The 20,627-nt window shown below is 35.8% G+C and overlaps 1 protein-coding gene across 1 annotated transcript; it reads right to left on the bottom strand.

The window, feature by feature from the left end:
* Positions 1-871: 871 nt before the first annotated feature.
* Positions 872-20,363, bottom strand: LOC306871892 (moesin-like). Its single transcript, XM_079420129.1, has 14 exons — positions 19,927-20,363; positions 10,681-10,764; positions 8,058-8,153; positions 7,067-7,189; positions 6,693-6,844; positions 6,064-6,147; positions 5,800-5,946; positions 5,599-5,695; positions 5,046-5,209; positions 4,276-4,406; positions 4,033-4,193; positions 3,696-3,788; positions 2,015-2,242; positions 872-1,560 (listed from the first exon to the last, which is right to left on the bottom strand). Exons 1-14 carry the CDS (start codon positions 19,936-19,938, stop codon positions 1,396-1,398), a joined length of 1,737 nt encoding a protein of 578 aa, XP_079276255.1. The 5' UTR covers positions 19,939-20,363; the 3' UTR covers positions 872-1,395.
* Between the last annotated feature and the right edge of the window lie 264 nt (positions 20,364-20,627).

The raw sequence follows: 20,627 nt of genomic DNA, 5'->3' as shown, positions 1-20,627 counted from the left end.
ACCGTGATCCGTTCTAAACATAGCTTGCATTTTCTGATCATACCACTGTTTATAACAATGCACACTTCATCATTAAACAACTGAAAAATTAGCAAGAACAACACTAACCAATGAATTGGTGAGGTTTTTGATATTTTATTGACAGTTGCAATGAAATAGTTTTAAGCAGCAATCTTTTCTGTGAATGATTGACAAAAAAATAAAAATAAAAACCACCTGCACCCTAAAGGCGGGAAATTGCCTAGGTAACAAGAACGCTGTATGACATAACAAGCTTCATATTTTTAATCAGGAGATCCATGTTCTTGTATATCAAAAAGTTTAGAAAGTATCCAAGAGTGAGATCCGAATGAAGACTTCTTCCAAAGCAGCTGGGGACATATTGCTTCAGTGCAGCATATTGCCACATGAATAAAAATAAAATGAATATACGTTAGATCAAAAAACAACTAGGCACTGCCTACAAGTGCAGGGCTATCCAAAACTGTGTACACTCTGGGTAAATACTGTTCAGAAATAAAGGGAGAAATTTAATCCTAAAAGATGCTTTTTGAGTGTCACTCTATTAAAGGATTCTTATAATAAAATAATACTGCGAAAAAAATTCAAAATGCCTCAAAAACCAAAGTAACTTCATTTAAAAAAGCTTAAAATAAGAATAGGATTAAAAACTAAACTAAAAATACAGTTTGATATTTTCTCTTCAGTGAAAAGGCACAAACAGGGAGCAGCCACAAACCTGCAGCAGTGAGAAACTATAACTAAAGGAATTATCAACAGGGATCTCTCACATGCACAAACACACACACACACACACACACACATACCTTTGATCTTGTGGGTTGCCTGTATTGGCAGAGTGGTTGATGGGAGCAGATAGCCATGAGGTTTAATCTATACTGTAGTTGTTTTATTAGAAAGGCACATAGATACAATGTTATAGCAATAGCTAGGCTATTACACCATCACAATGGCACTGTGCAATTTGATATATCAACTATACTGATTGGAATTGGCACACGGACATGTCTCTCTGGAGTGCTTTCGAAATCTATCCTAACACTGGAATGTTTTTTTGTACTTCAATTCCTACTGAAATCCCAGTTTTACTGAAATTAAAACCCTTTAGTTCAGTTAATCAGCAAACCGTTAGTTTTCCAATAAAAAAAAGCTACATCTAGGTCAAAACACAACGCAAAAAAAGAAATCTCCCTTATCATAATCCAGTAACCCAAACAACACTCCTGAATTAAAGGGATTTTTTAACTGTGCAGCATTATTCTATATTTGGCTTTATTTTCTGTTGGAGTGGTGCATTGTGGGTACTGTAGTTCCTCTGCAGGAATGATGCAAAAGACAGGCTGTAGCTCCCCCTGTTGGCTGACTGCGGTACATTTACATGCACTCGAACTCGTCGATTCGCTGTTTGGTGTTTCCAGACCGGATCTGACGAAGCGTCTTGTATTTATCTCGTCCTGCTCGTACATTCTCTGCGTGGAGGATGTCGTTCTGGGTCTTCTTGGTCTCATCACGAGCATTAGCAAGCTCAGAAGTAAGAGCCTGTGGAAAAAGAAGATTTTTCATTTTTTTCCTTTCCAAACTAAATTCTCACTGATAAAGCCTTTATTACAGGCTAATCATGGGTGTCCACTTTTTTTTTTACTCTATTGACAAACTACAGCTTGGATATTCAGCAAAATACCTCCTTTTGTATTACACAAAAGAACAAAAGTCAAATTAGTTTGGAATATAATAGTTAAAGGGAAATTAAAACTCGGTCATGAACTATCACTCATGTCGTTCCAAAACCATAAGACCTTCATTCATCTTCGGAACACAAATTAAGATATTTTTGATGAAATCCAAGAGCTTTCTGACCAGGCGGAGTAATTAATTGCTTTTTTTTTTTTTTTTTGAGTAATTGCTTTTTTTTTGGTGAACTTTCCCTTTAATAAGTGTTATTTTTTGGATGAATTCTTCTTTTAAAAATCCTATTGTGAAGTAGTTCTCTCACCAGCAGATGTTTCTGGACTCGTTCGTTCTTCTCAGCCTCTGTCATGCGCTCCTCCTCACTCCTGTCTTTATAGGCTGCTGCAGAAGTGAGTTCTGCGGAGGCCTCTGCACTGCTCTCATCATCGTCGTTGTCATTTTCACCATGCACAGGCTCTTGGACATGGGCTGACACGACTTTGTTCTTCAGCTCCTCTTTAGTCTTCTCCAGGTCTTCCTGCACCAGAGTGGCCTGGATGTGACAGACAGCACTGCATTAAAGAGGTGGTTGACTGTTGTTGTTTTTTTTCTAGGCTTGATTGTGTTTGTGGGGTCCAGTCTAACGTGTTAATGCTTCGTTAAAAAAAAAAAAAAAAAAAAAAAAAGGCACCACACATTTTTCACATAATTTACCTTTATTCTAGAACGCTCTGCCCCTGCTCCAACGAGTTCTAGTCTTCAGTGTTACATGATACTTCAGATATCATTCTAATATGCTGATTTGGTGGTGTTCAAGAAATACTTTATCAATGTTGAAAACAGTTGTGCTGCTTATTGTTTTTAGGGAAAATGTGATAATTTTTTTCAGGTTTAAAAAAAAATATTTATTTGAAATGCAAATTACTGTAATAACGTCTTTTCCGTCACTTTTCATCAATTCAACGCATCCTTGCATTTTAACTTCTTTAAATTACTGACCCCAAACTTTTACCTACTGTATAAATTTTTTTCAGGTTTAAAAAAAAATATTTATTTGAAATGCAAATTACTGTAATAACGTCTTTTCCGTCACTTTTCATCAATTCAACGCATCCTTGCATTTTAACTTCTTTAAATTACTGACCCCAAACTTTTACCTACTGTATAAATTTTTTTCAGGTTTAAAAAAAAATATTTATTTGAAATGCAAATTACTGTAATAACGTCTTTTCCGTCACTTTTCATCAATTCAACGCATCCTTGCATTTTAACTTCTTTAAATTACTGACCCCAAACTTTTACCTACTGTATATTTTTCTTTAACCATTTTAAAGCATATAATTTTAAAGATTTAAGTGATTAATCTTAGTTTTTATTTACATATATGTTTGTGTACTGTGTATATTTATAACGTATATATAAATACACGCTTGCAAGTATATATTTAAGAAAAATGTTTTGTTTATATATTAAATACATTTATATATAATGTAAATTATATGTATACAAATATATACATGCAAATATTTTCAAAATTTATACTGTATGTGTGTGTATTTATATATACACACAATAAATATACACAGTACACACATATTGTGTAAACAAAAACTTTTATTTTGGATGCGATTAATTGTGATTAATCGTTTGACAGCACTAATTGAAATATATATATTTAGGTAGATGGATATAAATAATTATTTATTTTATTTATTTAAATTATTAAATATTCCTGACAAAACTGAAAATGTTCAAAGCTGTAAAATACTAAGTTAACAATATCCTGAACTGGCATGTGGTGATAAAAGCATCAAATAATAAATTACATCTCTTCCACGTTGATTTTTGTCTTAACAAGAGTGACTGTAAACAGCGTCACACCTCAAGTCATTTTCCTGGTTGTGTGGTTTCTATTTCGGCACGATGGTGTAGACAGGTCTTTTACTAACTAGCTCATTCAACAATAAACTGCTACAGTGCACCTACTAACAAGTATCCATGTTTACCTTCATTTGCCACTCTGATGCTTCCTCCTCTTTCTTCTTTTTGGCATCTTCAAGCAGGGAGATCTTAGATGTCAACTCTGCCAGTTCAGTTGCCTGTATACATGCATATATACACACACATATACTCAGAATCTCATGGGAACGCATGTAATTGTGGGTGTCCTGCGCTCTGAGGTTAGATGATGTTTGGTTCTCGTGGAAACTTCCTAATTATAGTTTTGCTACCATAGTTACAACTGTATCCTACTTAAAGTGTTATTGTGAAGCTGTCATGGTGACTAGACTTGTGCTGCCATGGTGGCTGGCAATGTGTATCTTGGTAGTCATGTTAACTGACCAGATGCTCCTGGTTCTTCATCTGGCTCTCAGACTGCTGCAGCAGAGTCGTTTTGGCCTCCTCTGCCAGACGGCGCTCCCGTTCCAGGCGTTCCGCCTCCTCCTGAGCACGTTTACGCTCCTGATCCAACTCAATCGCCTTGCGGGTCTGCTCCTCCAGCTCTGCCCAAACAAAAAATAACAAGTGATTAACGGTCATTAAGAAAAGAACAAAGAACAAAGAGCAAACTTCATTCCATGTCACCTTGCTGAGCTTTTCTCGTCTGCTCCTCTATCACTTTGAGTCTCTCCATCAGCTCCTCTTTTTCTTTTTCAATCTTCTCTTTCTCCTTCTCAGCCTGCTCTCTCTTTTTACGCTCATCCTCCAGCATGGCCCTGAAACAAACAGACAGATGTATTAGAAGAACATGTCCTTCCTGGCATTGTGAGTGCCCAACACTGAACAATGAACTAATCTAAACATACAACCATTTAATGATAACACTCAAATATAAACACTTATTATTGTCTTAAGGTGCTCCTACTCTGCCTGATAAACGCTTCAAACAATCAAAATCTCTTAATTGAACAAATCATTATTTTTCTGGCTTTCTATGCTGGACATACTGAGCAAAAAAAACATTGTTTGTGAAATGAACAAACAATTCACTCTTGTTCTACAAAAAGATAAATGGGAAAGAATGATCCCAATTTATAAAATGTATTTTAATGCAAAGACAATAAGACTTGATTTGGTCGATAATGACACAAAGTTTGTGAATGAATCTGTGTAATCAATTAATGAATCAATTATAATAGACACCCACATTAACTGGTTGCCATCTAATGGTGTAATGATGTAACATAGAAGCCATCACTCAATGAATCGCATCTGAACGAATCCTTTTGGTGAGCAGAATCAACAATCACTGGAATCAATGGAATGAACCCAAATTAACACCAATAATCACAATCTTGACCTAATATCAGAGCCTTTGTGTGGTGTTACTCCATAGATTTTTTTTTCCCTCTCACCTTTCCATCTTCTTGTGGTTCTTTTCCTCCTTGGCTTGTGCCTTCATCTGCTGGACCTCGATGGTGTCAGGTTTACGGCGTCTCATATAAAGTTCATGGTTCCCCATGCACAGGGCCAGAATCCTCTTATTAATGCGTAAACGCTGGGCATAAAACACAAAGTCCTGTAGAAAAAAAAAAAAGAGAGAGAACATTATAAATATATTTCCTATGACGCCTTAAAATGCCGCTTACACAGACAGCCCCCTAAGTTTGGAACAGAGCCAAAGAAAGAAGGGGGAGGGAGTGAGGGATCAGCAGCTACAGGAAATACTGAAGAATGGGGAGAAAAAAAAAAAAAGCGACGCATCCAGACTCTTTATGTCTGTGGTAAATTGTAAGAAAGAGAAACGTGTAGCTTCAATGGAAAGTTTTCACTATGATTTCACCATCCTCAAATCACATCATGAAACATTACACCACTCCACTGCTTTGGAATAACAGCGTTCCTCTTGTCTAAACCCTGTTTGTAAAGAAACTGTGATAAGTCACACACAAATCTTGTTTGACATACCGGGGCTTTTTTATCAATGGGTTTGATGACAAATTTCTTATCATTGAAAGAAATGTTTCTGATCTCACTCCAGGGGAAACCAATTTTAGGCGTCATCCTGGAAAGAGAGGAGGAGAGATGAGTCAGGGTTTTGCGGCACAGAAATAAATGTCACTTTCCATGATATTTAATCTGTTTCTAAATGTTAAACATAGCAAGTACTTGTCATTCTGCTCATAGATGTTGAGTCCAAGGGCGTCCACACCCAGCCACAGCTCTGATCCTTTCTTATTTTTGATACTGAAATAATTCACACCGTACATCTCCAGATCCTGAGCTATCTTCAGATACTCCATCATAGAGTCCTCTCTGAAACACACACACACAGATACACATTATCATTCTGTCTGGTGTGTGTGATTGACAGGGTCACTGCAGTCAGCGATAAAACAGAAAAAAAGCAAGCGCAAATTCCATTGGCTGTACCTCAACATGCCCTTGTGCTCCTCATGCCAGACCTGAATTCTTTCCTCCCATTGCTCCTTATTCAGCTTGTGCTGTTCCAGAACTCTGCAGAGAAAAGATCACACACACATGCTCACATTCAGAACATCAAACACATTCTTAACATGTTCTTTCTTTGGGTGATACCTTTTAACAAAACATTACGTACTATGCTTTAAGTCTACACAAGACACTGTGGACTCAGCCATTTATATAATGCATTTTTTTTCACAGAAATATGGATTTTCTCAGTGTAAAATTAAGATTATGCATGAACAAAGAAATAACTAGTAAAAAAATAAACGCATTCATTGTCAGCTATCTTCATTATTTATTTTAGTTATTGGAGCCCTAGCCCTATTATATACCTCTCTAGGCATAATTTAATATATTAGATACCACACAGCACTGATATTTAAAACAGATTTCTGAGCTTTATTAGTTTCTTTCATTGTGTAGTTTAGTGATGCTTTGAAAAGCTGATTTTAGAGTATTGCATAAACCACATAAGAAAACAGATCAGAGCACACTTTCTGTCAGTCATCTGCACTCCCCCACTCTGGAGAAGCACTAGCCCACACTTGCACTACAATATATGTGTGTATGCACACCTCTGTGGGAGCAGTTTCTCACTGGACAGGTATCCAGGAGTGTGAACATCCTTGTTGTAGTCAGTGTATTTGGCCTGCACTGCATAAGATGCCAGCAACACTGCAGTCTCCGGGGGGCAGTAGATATCATCATTCAGGATCCCCTCTTTCACCTGAAGTAAACCAACAATGGAACGGTTTTAAAGCAAGAAATGCTTTAATGTTGCCTTGTAAGCAATTACTTCACTGACCACCAGATTATTATCACTTTCCAAGACCCAGAGTTCATTTCGATCCACTCCAATTGACATGCCTTCTATATGAACATATCTAAGACCACATCATACATTTATCTTTACCTTAGATATACAGTGATAATGTAAATACACACAGACCTGAAGGAAGAAGAGTCTTTGAGTCGCCTCTTGAATCAGCTCCTCCGAAACATCTTCAGGGTAAAACTTTCCTCTGAATTTAAACAGCAAAGGACTCTCCTTGCGGACGTCTTGAGCCGTAACCTAGGCAAAGAATAAACTAGAATCACTTTCAGTCATTAATTCCAATTAATTCCACCTGCCTGTCAGCACCCATCATATCTTTCTTGAGCACAAATTAACAGACCTCTCATTGACTTTCCCGCTGGGTACAATTATTGGGAAAGAGGGAAATTGGAAGACAAGTATGGAAAAGGCTGACAACTGCAGGTATCACAAGAAAGTGCTGCTAATCAGCGAAATCTTGTCAGTGGCATACTGATGAAAGTGTTCGTTGACAGGTTTTTCTTTATTTTGTCAATGAGAATGAAGAAAAGATTAAAAGGTGGCATGATGAGAGCTATACTATTTGAACTAAAAATTTGAACTAAAATATGCTGTTGTGAATACAAGGTTTCTATAAAAATGCTTGACACAAAATGCAATATCCTTAGTAGACTCTAAAACACTGAAAATGAACAACTGTTTCCAAACACTTCTGAAAAAGTATCCAATATGCCAGTTAGCCTATTATATATTGTATTTTGCAAGCTCATGTAAACAGCAAGGACACATGTTGACGTGTAATTTGTTAATGTTGATTAACAAAGATTAAAAACAATGATCTTGACATATGTTAAAGTTAGTAAACGGTTAAACATTTTTCAAAAATCTTAGAATGTTTAGTCTGTCAAAATCTGACGTTTTCATAATTTTGCACATTATGAATCACAATTTAAATGATTTTTTTTACTGAAATGATGGACCATTGAAATCATAGTAAAATTAACTTGCTGAAATGAAATATAGGCAAAACATACATGACAAAAAATAAATAACTGTAAAAAAATGAAGCCTGGCACTAATGGGATACTACAATGCTATATGCATTCACACACACACACACACACACCTTCTTGTTGAGTTTAAGCCAGGTGGTAAAGCCTTTGGTATCCTGATACTGCAGTCCAAAAAACCACACCTCCCTTAACCCAATGGTTTTCACCACCTATAAAACAGACACATATTAAATAAACAGGCATATTAAATAAAATAGCATTTTCGCACACAAATAATACACGTATTTGCGTTTTGTAATAGAGGGATCTGAAAAGGAGACTGAAGAGATTCCTCTTCATGGACATGGAAAAAGTGGAATTGCAGCAGGAACTGGACCATACATTTAATATTCACAATGTAGCTGTGCTAATATAATAATTCTAATTTTAATGCACTTTTTATTTGGCTAAATTTCCTTTAAAAGAATCATTGGACCTGTTCCACACTTCTTAATAAAAGAGATGTTTTAATAGAGCATCTGAATTAAACTTCAGTAAAAACCAGCAGCGCCACCATAAGGTCAAATGTTCAGCTGTTTAATCACTGCCGTATGTATTTAGCTTTAAATCAGGGGTGGAACGCTCAAGAGATGCTATGAATGTGACCGCATACACACAGAAGACACTTGCTATTCTAGGTCAAGAAGAGGGTGTGTGAGACAGACAGAAATGGAAAATGTGAGGTATTGTCAAATGCTGGCTCACAACTGCACCATTCAGACCATACTGTATCTGAAAATTATGCACGTTAAAAAGAAACAGAATGAAAGACAGTGATGAGCAAATGTGGAGAAAGAGAAAATAATGGGGAAGAGGCAGCTGTGTTTATACATGATTTGTAAACAGAAAGAGGTGACGCTTCTCTCCTATGAATATAACCTCATGCTATTAACAGGAAGTTGGATACACACAACCTGGACATACATTTATTTATATTCAAAACAATCACACACACACACACACACACAACAGTACAATAGAGATTAGAGATTTTCAAAAGTACCAGTAATTCAGTAATGAACTGATAGTACAGTATAAAAATCTTTCTACAGTATCGGTATCCAAATACAAAGTAAATTTTATACACGGTCTGATAGGCTGCTGCTTTCAAAACACTCAAATTCACTTTTTGGGTAAAAATGTCCATCCTGGTTATATACATTTAGAAACACTACTATTCAACATTTGGAGTCAGTAAGATTTTTACTTTTTTTTTTTTTTTTTTTCCATGTCCAAGTCCCATGTTCACCAAGGCTGCATTTATTTAATCAAAGCCCAGTAAAAAAAAAAAAATAAATAAAAAAAAAATAGTAATGTGAAATATCAATACAATGTAAAATAACTATTTTAAAATGTAATTTATTCATGTAATGGCAAAGCTGAATTTTCAGCAGTCTTCAGGGTCAAATGATGCTTCGGAAATCATGCGAATATTCCGATTTGGCGTTCAAGAAATTGATTTTTGAAGTTTTGAAAATAGTTATGTTGCTAAATGTTTATGTTAAAAATGTGATTTTTCAGGATTTTTTTATTAATTTAAAGCTCAAAATAATTTTTTAATTAATAGAAAGCTCAAAAGAACAGCATTTCTTTGAAATAGAACTATTTTGTAATATTGTAAATGTCTTTCACTTTTGATATATGTAATGCAATAAATTGCAGAAAAAAAAATGAACAATGTTAAAAAAAAATTTACAGAATAATTTTTTTTTTTTAAATCGCAGAATTTAAAAAAGTAAAAAAAACTTTGGGTGGTGGCATACCAATGGTCTTAAGAGAATGTAAAACAGATAGGACAAATGATCAGATATCAAATATCGAATTTGTGTACATGCACCCTAGATACTTATTTCTGACTGTTCATTTGTTTTGATGAACTACTTGAACAAACATTAAAATCTAGAAACTGATAAACTAAAAATATTATTGAGACTTTCTAGAAGGCCATCATTGTAATTTCATCTGATAATATTAACATTTTACATTTATATTTAGCATTTATTTTTTAATATTTAAAATGTAATACTCAGTAGCATATTCATTTTTTGGTATGGTATGAAAGATGGTAACGAATATGGTGAAATTTCAGTAGTACTGGTATTGGCTTATAAATCTTTGGTATCATGACAACAGGAGACCTTCTAATCTCAAACCCTCGACTCAAACTGAAGACTAAATCCTGCGGGAAAAAATAATGGAACTCCACAACCTACACAACTGTCTGAAGAATGAATGCTCTGTGTGTGAGAGAAATTAAAAGGTTGTTCAGGAACAAAGCAGCCTATTATCAAGTTTACAAAAGAGTGACTTCATAGACGTGATGTACAGAGTGACTAAGAGTGAGGTAGAGGGGACTGTACAGAATTACAGCCTGAGGAAGAAGCAGAGTCAGAAAGAGGAAGGGTGGAGGAAGGGAGAATTCCTTCATGAGAAATATTTCCAGTTTTTAATCTAAACACACAGACACAGCTTCATGGTCATGGTCTTAAGTTTCCACTGCCAGCCAATATATCTGCTCACACTGAATGTGCTATATTTACAGCCACTCAGAAGACATTTAATGCATGTTTATGAGGAGCAGGATATTGAATTCATAAGATCTCAATCTGGGCAGTGCTACCAAAAGAAAAGCTATTAATTTCTTAAAAAATATATTTTTAATAATTTGCTTCTTTAAAGCAAAAAATTCACACACACCTGGTCAAATAACTGTTTCCCTGTGGTGCTGGGTTGGATGGCAAACTCCAGCTCAGCATCCATCGTAGTCACACGAACATTGATCTGGAAAGCGAGGGAGAAAAAAAAAATGTGAGCGAGTTAATTTTGTTAAAGAACGTAATACATTTAGCCAGCAAGGATTCATTAAAATTTATCAAAAATTACGGTAAAGTCATTTATGTTGATACTTTATTAGAACAAACACTGCAACAAGAAACAAATTATTACGCAATGTTATCACTTATTTTTATCAAAGATATTACACAACCACTAATGAAAAAATAAAAATAAAAATACTAATACTAAAATAAAATACTAAATAAAGAAAAAAATAAGTAATGAAATACAATATTTATACATAAATTATATAAACAATCATATCAAACAGGAGTTAAGGCATTAAGTCACTTTTTCCCAGAACATCTCATTTTTTCCAATTTCAGAAAAAAACATGGTATTCACAGCTACTGAGAGATAGTTGGAGGCTTGCTAGATTTCCAATGGAGCAGTAAAGACATTTATAATGTTATAAAAGATTTCTGTTTTCAGTACTGTTCTTTTTAACTTTCTTTCCATTAAAGAAAAAAATAGTATCCAGCACAACCGTTTCAACTGTGATTACAAGAAATGTTACATGAGCACCAAATCAGAATATTAGAATGATTTCTGAAGGATCACAGGAATAAACCGCATTTTAAAATATATTAAAAAAGAAAATAGTTCATTTATATTGTAATATTTCACAAAATGACTGTTCTTGCTGTATTTGTATTTTATTTTAGTCAAATAAATGAGGCCTTAGTGAGCATAAGAGACTTCCTACAAAAACATTAAGAAATCTTACTACTAACCTCAATTTTATTCAGCAGCAGTGCATGTATAATATAAAAAAAATGCACTCAGTACATTAAAAACAAAAAGCAAGCTGATTTACCATCAAAATCAGAATCAGTCAGTCCCTAATTAACATGAAAGCATAATCAATGAAAATAATGAAAACTCTATTTGTCATGGAGAGCTTAAACATCTTTAATAGCTTATACCATCTAGAAAGAGCCTGAACCCTTATCAAAGAGCACTACAAAAGAAGCATTGTGTTTAGATGAGTGTGAGTGTGCTTGTTTATGTGCGTGTGTGTGTTTAAATCTGCGCCAAAGCGTGCCCTGCAATTTTAACATGATTGATTGCACTCTGGAACTCTGGATAAGATAAAAACAATGAAAGGAAACAGCAAGAGGATTGAATGGAAAAAGATACCCCCCCCCTCTTCTTTCTCCGTCTTTCTCACCCCATCCCCACCTCCACCCCATAGGATGCAGATAACCACGCCTCCAATAACCATGGAAACATATTAAGCAAAGTGCCTCACTTTCTACACAATTACACCCAATCACAGCACGCCTCTTGTTAATAACAGATCATTCCGAGGATTCATTCCCAGTACAGTGCCACTTATGACTAATTTACAATTATGTAAATAAAATCAGCCCAATGTTATTCATTTTATTTCATTAATTAGAAAACTAACCGGTGAAAACATCTATCAAATATGGACAATCTATTGACGTGGTTCATAAAAAGCTCTTTTTACTGGACTAAAGTTTTTTTTTAACCAGCTTTGACTGTGTACATGAGAGATAAATAGCTCAATTTAGGCACACACACCTCAGTTGTACCCATAATGCCCTGCTTTATCTAGCAGCTGCCTGTGAGGCAGACCAGTGTCCATGCGCTGAGACTCTTAAGAGCTCAACATACCATTTGCACATCAATGAACCCAAATGACATTGTTTCTTGAAAGTCCTCCAAACAATCGTGACAAAGAGAAGCACAAATGAGATTTGATAGTTAATATTCAAGAGTCATGGGCCATAGTAAGGGGGCAGATTTTAAGGCAATAAAAAAACATTTTAAATATGCATATATTCAGCCTTAATAGTATGCCTAATAAGCCAAAAAAGCTGTTAGTGTTTTATCACATTCAGTTATGAATTACATAAACGTCTTATTTTTAATTTAAAACTAAGAAATTTGTTAGAAAAAAAAAAAAAGTTTGCATCACTATATATCCCCCCCACCTCTCATATCTACACACTAGCTATTTACTTATTCACACACCTCCTTGAAGTCATTTTTCTACAAATATCCTGATTTTCTCATACCCACACACTAAACTGTCAGATGTCTTGTGCTTCTGAATGTTATAATGGACTATTAGATATTCAGCACAGAAAGTGAAATGGCTGGATTGTGAAATTGTATTTAAATCTGTGTGTGTTATGTGAGTGAGTGTGAGTGTGAGAGAGAGAGAAAATCCTAGCTTTGCTGTTTCACAGGCTTACATCAGCCAGTTGGAACAGAAAGAACAAGCAGAACTTTCCCCACGACTGTATGACTTTTCTGCTTCTTTCCACTTCCACTCCTCTCTGAGTCTGAGAGAGTTCATTTCATATACACAAGCTCAAGCATAACCTCTCGCTCTCCCTCGACCTCACTCTTTCTCTCTGTCGGTAATGACAGATTTGTGTGTGTGTGTGTGTGTGTTTGAAGGTGGCAGTAAATATGGAACAGCCTATTGGTCGGTTAATAGACCCTCTCAATCCAAAAGTGGATTCACAGGGTAAAAATAGCTCATGTCTTCATGAAACAGGAACTAAGAATGCGTAGTTCAGCCTGGTCAGGGTGTGTGTGATGGGTGTGGTCTTCAGAGTGGACCCGCCAGAGGTTCTCTGCTGCTATTCTTAGAACAATCACCCTGCCTTTACTCAGACACCCTCACACCCTCACACACACACAGAACAATGATACTCACACAGTTACACACAGAACCGGCAAAGAATAGGCTAAGCATAGTATTTGCACTTTTAAGGAAAGGAATTTCAATAAAATGAACGTATTAGTCTGTGACGTATGTAGCTCTGTGACAAAAGATAACCCACAATGATTGATGATCTGACAGAAATGTAGATTCCATAGGGGAATTGATTCTGAGAGTGATAACTTTTAACCCTTTAACAGCAGACCTCCTGTGAATACAATGTTGTTAATCAATGGTATATGCTTTTGTTGTAGCCATCAACCTGCATAATTTATAAAAAATCATGTTTAACAGCAGAATTTCTGGTGAAAAATACATTATACTAACGACGTAAAACACCATATGTATGCCTAATTTGCAATACACAGAATGTATTATTTCATTGCATAATCAACATCTTTAAATCAATACATTTATATTTATCCATCATTTCTATTTTGGCTGCGTAATTCAATGTTACTGTAGCTCTTTCCCGTCATCAAAGCTGTTCTGTACACAGTCTTGTATCTTTTAATCCGAATTTCAAATACCTCTTTGCTTCAAATTAAAGTTTATAATGTTCTGATTCATCTCGTATACAGCTGGCTGGTTTGGTTCCTGGCTTATAGCTGTTTCACAAAGACTTTTTTTTAATCATCTCTATGGAAAAAATACTTCCAGAACAAAGACTGCTAAAAACGTGGGTGGGAACTGCTGTACCTTATTGAGCAGTGCTATTTCTGTGACATGCAGAGTTGTTGCTATTACTAATGTGAAGTCTTTCAAAATGTAAGGCTTCAATTCAATTAAGATGCTGCTTTAGAAGATAGCTGCATATGCAGTAGACAGCAGGGCTGCTCACTAGGGTTTGGTTAATGTGTGAAGTTATTTTGGCAAGCAGCTAAAATGCTAATCGTGAGCTATGACAGAGCCGAGATTTGGCAATCAATCCTTCGTATTTGTATAGCATACACCAAAATCACTTGAACACAAACACTAAAATGTAACACTTGCAACTAGAACAAGCCATGAAAAATAATTACTACAATGAAAAGGCTAATTAGAGTAAATATTTGGACTAAAATGGGACTCATTCTCATTCTAAAAACCAGTATAGTGTAAAGAACACGTTCACCAAAAAAATCAGTGTTTTTATCCCATTCTCTCTCTCTCTCTCACACACACACACACACACACACACACACACACACACACACAGAGGCTGTAGGCCTGGAAAATGCATTCAAACAGAGACAAAATGGCTGCTGTTTCTATCAGGCAGATGAGGGGAGATAAAATCCTAGCAACCTCTGTATATTTGTGTGTTTATTCTATCGTTACCTTCAGCTAACTGACACCACAAACTAACTGTGGTGGTGAAAGTCAACCTCTTTCCTCTTTTCTTTTCTCACTCCCTCCCCTTCTTTTGGTTGTCTGATTTAGGATAATGACAATACTTCCTCCAAAAATCATTGAGACAGCAAAGTCAGAGTGCATTTGTGGCCAAACCTCATCTGAACTTTTGTTTTTAATGCACATTTGCCCACACATTTGTCTGTGTCTAAAATGGAAAAGTGATCAATGAAAACATCAATAACATACGGTCGTGTGTGTGAGTTTTCCATTGTAGTACGCAACAGAAGAAAACTAGCAAAAACATGTCGTGTCACGGCACCATTATAGCTTAATCAGAGTCAAATTATTGTAATTTCTAGACCTGTAGTTTGGAAACAATTATGCGAATTAAAACCGAAAACAGTTAATACAAGACCTTCACCACAAAGCACAACCGCATAAAACAACATATACAGCTGAACAAACAATCTTAAAAAACAGGAACTGTTCAGAACTTCCATATTGCAGGGAAATATTTACATTAATTATTGAACAGCATCTTGTTACTACAGGATCAAATCTCACTCTTGAAATCCACTTTACTGACAAACTACTATGCATTTACACAAACACGGTATCAGTAATTTATCAATTGAGGTCCTTATAGCTACACCAAAGACTTCTGCCAGTAAAAGAATACAGCTCATTTACCCTAAAGAGGAAGTTCTTTAAAAATAAAACTGACACCAGCATTATGCATTTACATAATAGTCTTGTACAAAATATCTTGCTCAAAGCTATAAAGCTTTTCATGTAACTGTCCAAAACCACTTGCAAATTTTTCCAGCTATTTTAGCTTACAATCTATTTGTATTGCTTTACACAGACCCACACACACAGTTCGACTCACATGAGGCTGAAGTGAGATATCGTTCAATGCTGCAGTTTTCCTCCATTGAAATGTGAACGGTCCAACAAACTCTAGAGCTTTCTCCTCAAACCCCCTGGAGCTTTACCTTATTAAAGATCATTAATCTGAGTGTGTTTGTGTGTGTGTGTGTGTGTTTGCAGTTAATCCATCCACTTTGCACATACCAGAGGCCTCCAACCCCCTTCTAACTTCATGGTCACTTTACCCAGGTCAGGAATCATATGTAAGCAGTATATTTGAGCAAATAACACTAAATGTAATGTAGACATTATTGCCTGTAATTTCAGAACACTTTGGATCATCAGGATGGTTTTAAATCAGTTACAGGACTTATGTTCTGGACATAACACTCCTTTTTAGTGTGTACTGAATCAAATCTGTGTACTTTTGTCGACAGAATTAAACCTGAACTTTAAATTTAGAGTTTCAAAGAGAAGTATGTTCTAGAAAATCCAAAACAAAAAGCACAAATTGTGAATACACTACCATTCAACGGTTTGGGGTTGGTACGAATTTTTGTCTTGAAGGAAACTAACACTTTTATTCAGCATTAAATTCATCTAAAGTGACATGATAGACATTTACAGAGTTACAAAAGTTTTCAAATGTTTATTAAGCTTCCCATTTATCAAAGAATCCTGAAAAAAAAAATCTCTCAGTTTCCACAAAAATATTAAGCAGAACAACCGTTTTCAACTTGTCTCAAGGATTTCTGAAGGACTGTGTGACACTAGGCTAGAGTAACAGCTGCTGAAAATTTTGCTTTGCAATCACAATTACATCATATTTTGCTATATTTTAAATTATGAAATGTACTGAAATAGAAATTTAGAATAGAAGGTTATTTTAAGTTGTAACGATATTTCAAAATATTGTTTATGTTGTATTTTTGATTAAATAAATGCAGCCTTACTCAGCACAAGTGGCTTTTTTCAAATATGCTGAAAATTTTACCAACCCCAAACTTATTAAGAGCAGTGTGTGGGTCTATATACAGACTTCTGTGATTGAAACAAGTATAAACTTACACAAAACCGTTTATAAAATTTTGCACAAGGTTTATAGTGTTAAGTTCACCTTTATCAGTAGCTCACTTCTCGCCTGCACGCTCCCTCTGACCTGAATCTACAGAGGTCACAAAACTCCCACCCAGTATACTGAGAAACTGATGACTGGAGATAAATGCATATGTGTGAGTGCATGTGCATGAAGGAAAAGAGAGAGAGGAATGTGTTGGTTATAAAAGAGGCCATTTTAGTACATTAGCTGTGATTCACAGCTGCATTTTGGGCAACAGATATCTGCAGAGGAAAAGGGGCCCATACTCACTATACAAAGCTGTGTGTGTGAGAGCGTATGTGTGCAGACGCTGCAGTTCTGTGAAACTCCAAATAAGGTACTGCGTGGCAGCGTCAAGCCTAGCTGGCCCCGAACAGGAAACGTTCAAACCGGAAGTGATGTAAGCACAGAAACCTTGAGTCATTTTCGGAAAGAGACTCTTGGACTTGCAGGAGTCTACAATAACGGCCGAAAAAAAGTTCTGACTCATTTTACAGGCCAACATGATTCCATAAGCAGATTCAAACCTCTATAAATGCATCCAATGTTGCCAGTGACAAGAGAAACCCAGCTACTTATACTAGACTGATTTCTATTATCATAAAAATCCATCTATTCTCGGAAAAAAAACGGTACTATCTAGTGTGCAGCAGTCAGCCACACAACCTCACCGACACTCTTCATTTTAGTGTCACATACCTCATCCGTTTTCTCAGCCTAAACGCCTCTGATATTACATCCGGTTAACATTTGCATTCACACTCAAACTGTTCTTGACCTGAGCTTCTGTTTCCTCAGAACATGAGAGGAAAGTAATTATAAGCTACATGTAAGCCATTGAGCAAGGATGTAATGCTACTTTAAGAAAAAAGAAAAACTTGAAATTAGAGCTTAACCACAATATCAAACCTCAAATGTCTAATACAGCCAGTTAACAGGCTAATAACTCACATTATATTAATAAAAACTATAATATTTAAAGTAAAAAGTGCTTCACAGATTAAGAGTTTGTCATAAATCTTTAATTCACATTTTCATATACATCATTACTAATCTGTGTATGTATGTGTGTATATATATATATATATATATATATAAATAAATTAACACTAGCTTTTCTAAACTTTTTGTATTCTATCTGTGTTTTATTTTTATTTGTTATACAATTAACAAAAGCATAAAAGGTCTCTAACACTAGCTTTCTCTATTCTTTTTCTGTTCTATCCGTTTTCTTTTTATTTATTATATAGTTTTAAAAAAACTTGCTACGTGTACTGCGTTAAGCTTGTTATAGCACTTGCATATCATTGCTCTTTTGTTGATTTTGATTGCTTTCATTGTCCTCATTTGTAAGTCGCTTTGGATAAAAGGCTCTGCTAAATGACTAAATGTAAATATATAAAGTGTGTGTGTTTCTTCATGACTGCTTGATGAAGGCTAATAAAATACTGTCTAATATTTTGTTTATTGAAACAGATTTCTCTGTGAATGGAAAAGATTTCAATTCATGAGCCTGTTTTAAAGACTAGTTATCTGGGTATTTACTTGGTACTTTTCAAAGAACAATATGCTACAAGCCCCAAGTTCACAGCACATGCCCGTGGTACTTTTTTGCTCGTGGTTCTTTTGAATACTTGTAATATATGACTCATGCAATACTAACTTCTGACAGAGGGAGTTAAAAAAAACATATTAAACGAAAAACTTTAACTACTTGTGAGAAAGTGATGTGTCCTTCCATCCTACTCTTGGTCTCTGGTCTTAAATTTAATCTTCACCTAAACAATGATTCATTAATTGTGAGGTGTGACCTAAAAAATAAATAAAAAAAATCAGGGACTCAAGCCAAAAAAAGGCTGTTTTCAACTGTATTTGGGTGAGCACCACGCCTTGGCATGGAAAATTGTCCAAGATTGCGCCACACCTCATATTTCTAATCCGGAACCATTTATCAAAAGCAGATTGAAAACGTGCCATTATGCTGCTGGACAGAAGCGTAAATGAACTGAACATGTGAATCACTTTGAATTAATCTTTTAAGTGAACAATTTCGTGCAATGTTTTTTCCATTATTAACGAAGCTGACAAATGATGCCAAACGTTAATTAAAATCACAAATGACCTCAGACATTCATTTAAAAATATTTTGTTCATACAAGCATGTCTTTTTTTTATTAAACCACCGAACGAGTTTGAATGAAGCATCTAATTTGTCAACAAGGATCTGCTGACAAGGCTGTTTGTTCAGTTCGCCATTTTAGTAGTAGGCTAATGCAGCTAAAAAAAAAATCAAATGCTTTCACTAATATACAATTAAAATAACGTGTAGACTTAATTTAAAAAATGAAGAGCAAAATAACTGACTTGATTAGTGGGGATGGGGGGGTTAAACTTTCTTTTCTGATTTTTAGTAAATGTGTAGACACGTATAGTTTAATTAAACAATACAACGAGTGTTTCTATGAGTTATGATTTAATAAATCTCATATAACACAAAAAGGCGTTCTTGTTGCCACCTACTGGCGTAATGATATCAGTGAACGTGGATGAATCTTTTGTGAACGCATTCAAAAGAATCGACTCACTTGGAATCAAAACAGGTTGTCACCGAGTAACGGTTCAGCGCCTATACAACACAAAACGCCACTGCCGGAGAGAAATAAATGAGTAAAAACGGTTTAAGGAAAAACTAATTATGCAAAGTTCACGTGAGGTCTAAACAATTGCTTACAAAATACAGCATACAGCGAAAGTATGAGTACAGAAAAGTAGAGAAACTAATAAAGTTCAGAAATCGGCCTTTTTCATTTCCAACGCAACAAGTTATCATTCAGAGCGTTCGAATGGAATGAACGACGTCATTGTCCACATAATTATTTCTCGCCATAAATAGTGCACTGCGCATGGCCTACTGTTCATTAGCTGGCAAAAATGCCAACAACAGAAAGCCCATCCTCGCCCCTCTCGAGCGCCTACGCCTCGCTACTGGCTCTTGTTTCACCAAAAATACGCAGCTTTTTAAAGCACCGTGAAATCTCTTCCCGTCTTTGTTTGATAAAGCACAAACTCAAACCAGCGGTTTCCATTTCTCAAGAGTACTCACCGTTTTCGGCATTTTGTCTGTATTTGGTCTCTTCTCTCGTGGATGTGTCACAAACTGAGCTAATACAATGAAGTCAACAGAAAGCCAAACTTTTTCCCATCGGCTGACGTCCCCGCGCAAGAGTGAGATACCGCCACCGCCAAAGCTTCTCCTCAAATCTCTTCCAGATCCCGAAGACAAAGTTTCACTTTTCGCTGCGTCTTTGTCGCTCAGAGAAGTACTGGTGGTCCTAGAGTCGTTTCCTGCTAACGGAACTGAGTTTTGAAAACCACACCCAGCCCAGTCGATGCAGTTAGGCACACCAAAGCGCGTTTTACTAAACTCCGCCCGGATTCTCACAGGCCCCGTTATTCGCTGCTGCTGCTTTGTGTGCCGCGGACGCCGGGGCTTCAGCGCGCGCTCTGGGAACGCGAGGTGGGGGTATCCCACACAATTCCAACAGTGACGTAATTTTCCCCATAAATTCCAAAGTCGTCTTGGCTTCCTCTGTTGAATGACAGAGTTTGGTACGGGAAATGCGTTTCACTTGATGAACACAGCGAGACTTTATATGGACAAATAAATTCATTGTGCTATGTAACTTCTCTCAAAGTTGTCAAAATTACATATTAAAGAAATATATTCAAATTGCGAGAGGTCCAAGACTTAAAACCCTTACTGTAGGCTACAACAAACATTCTTATATATATAGCCCTATAAAA

Source organism: Barbus barbus (assembly GCF_936440315.1).
Source record: "Barbus barbus genome assembly, chromosome: 6".
NCBI classification, from domain to species: Eukaryota; Metazoa; Chordata; class Actinopteri; order Cypriniformes; family Cyprinidae; genus Barbus; species Barbus barbus.
This window is presented reverse-complemented; position numbering and strand designations above follow the sequence as displayed.

Bases quoted from the DNA above. Each gene is read 5' to 3' on its own strand.
- LOC306871892 (XM_079420129.1), bottom strand. The intron at 5,210-5,598 runs GTATGTCAAACA...TTTTTTCTACAG, and splicing joins CCATTGATAAAAAAGCCCCG to GACTTTGTGTTTTATGCCCA. The intron at 1,561-2,014 runs GTGAGAGAACTA...CTTTTTCCACAG, and splicing joins GAGTCCAGAAACATCTGCTG to GCTCTTACTTCTGAGCTTGC.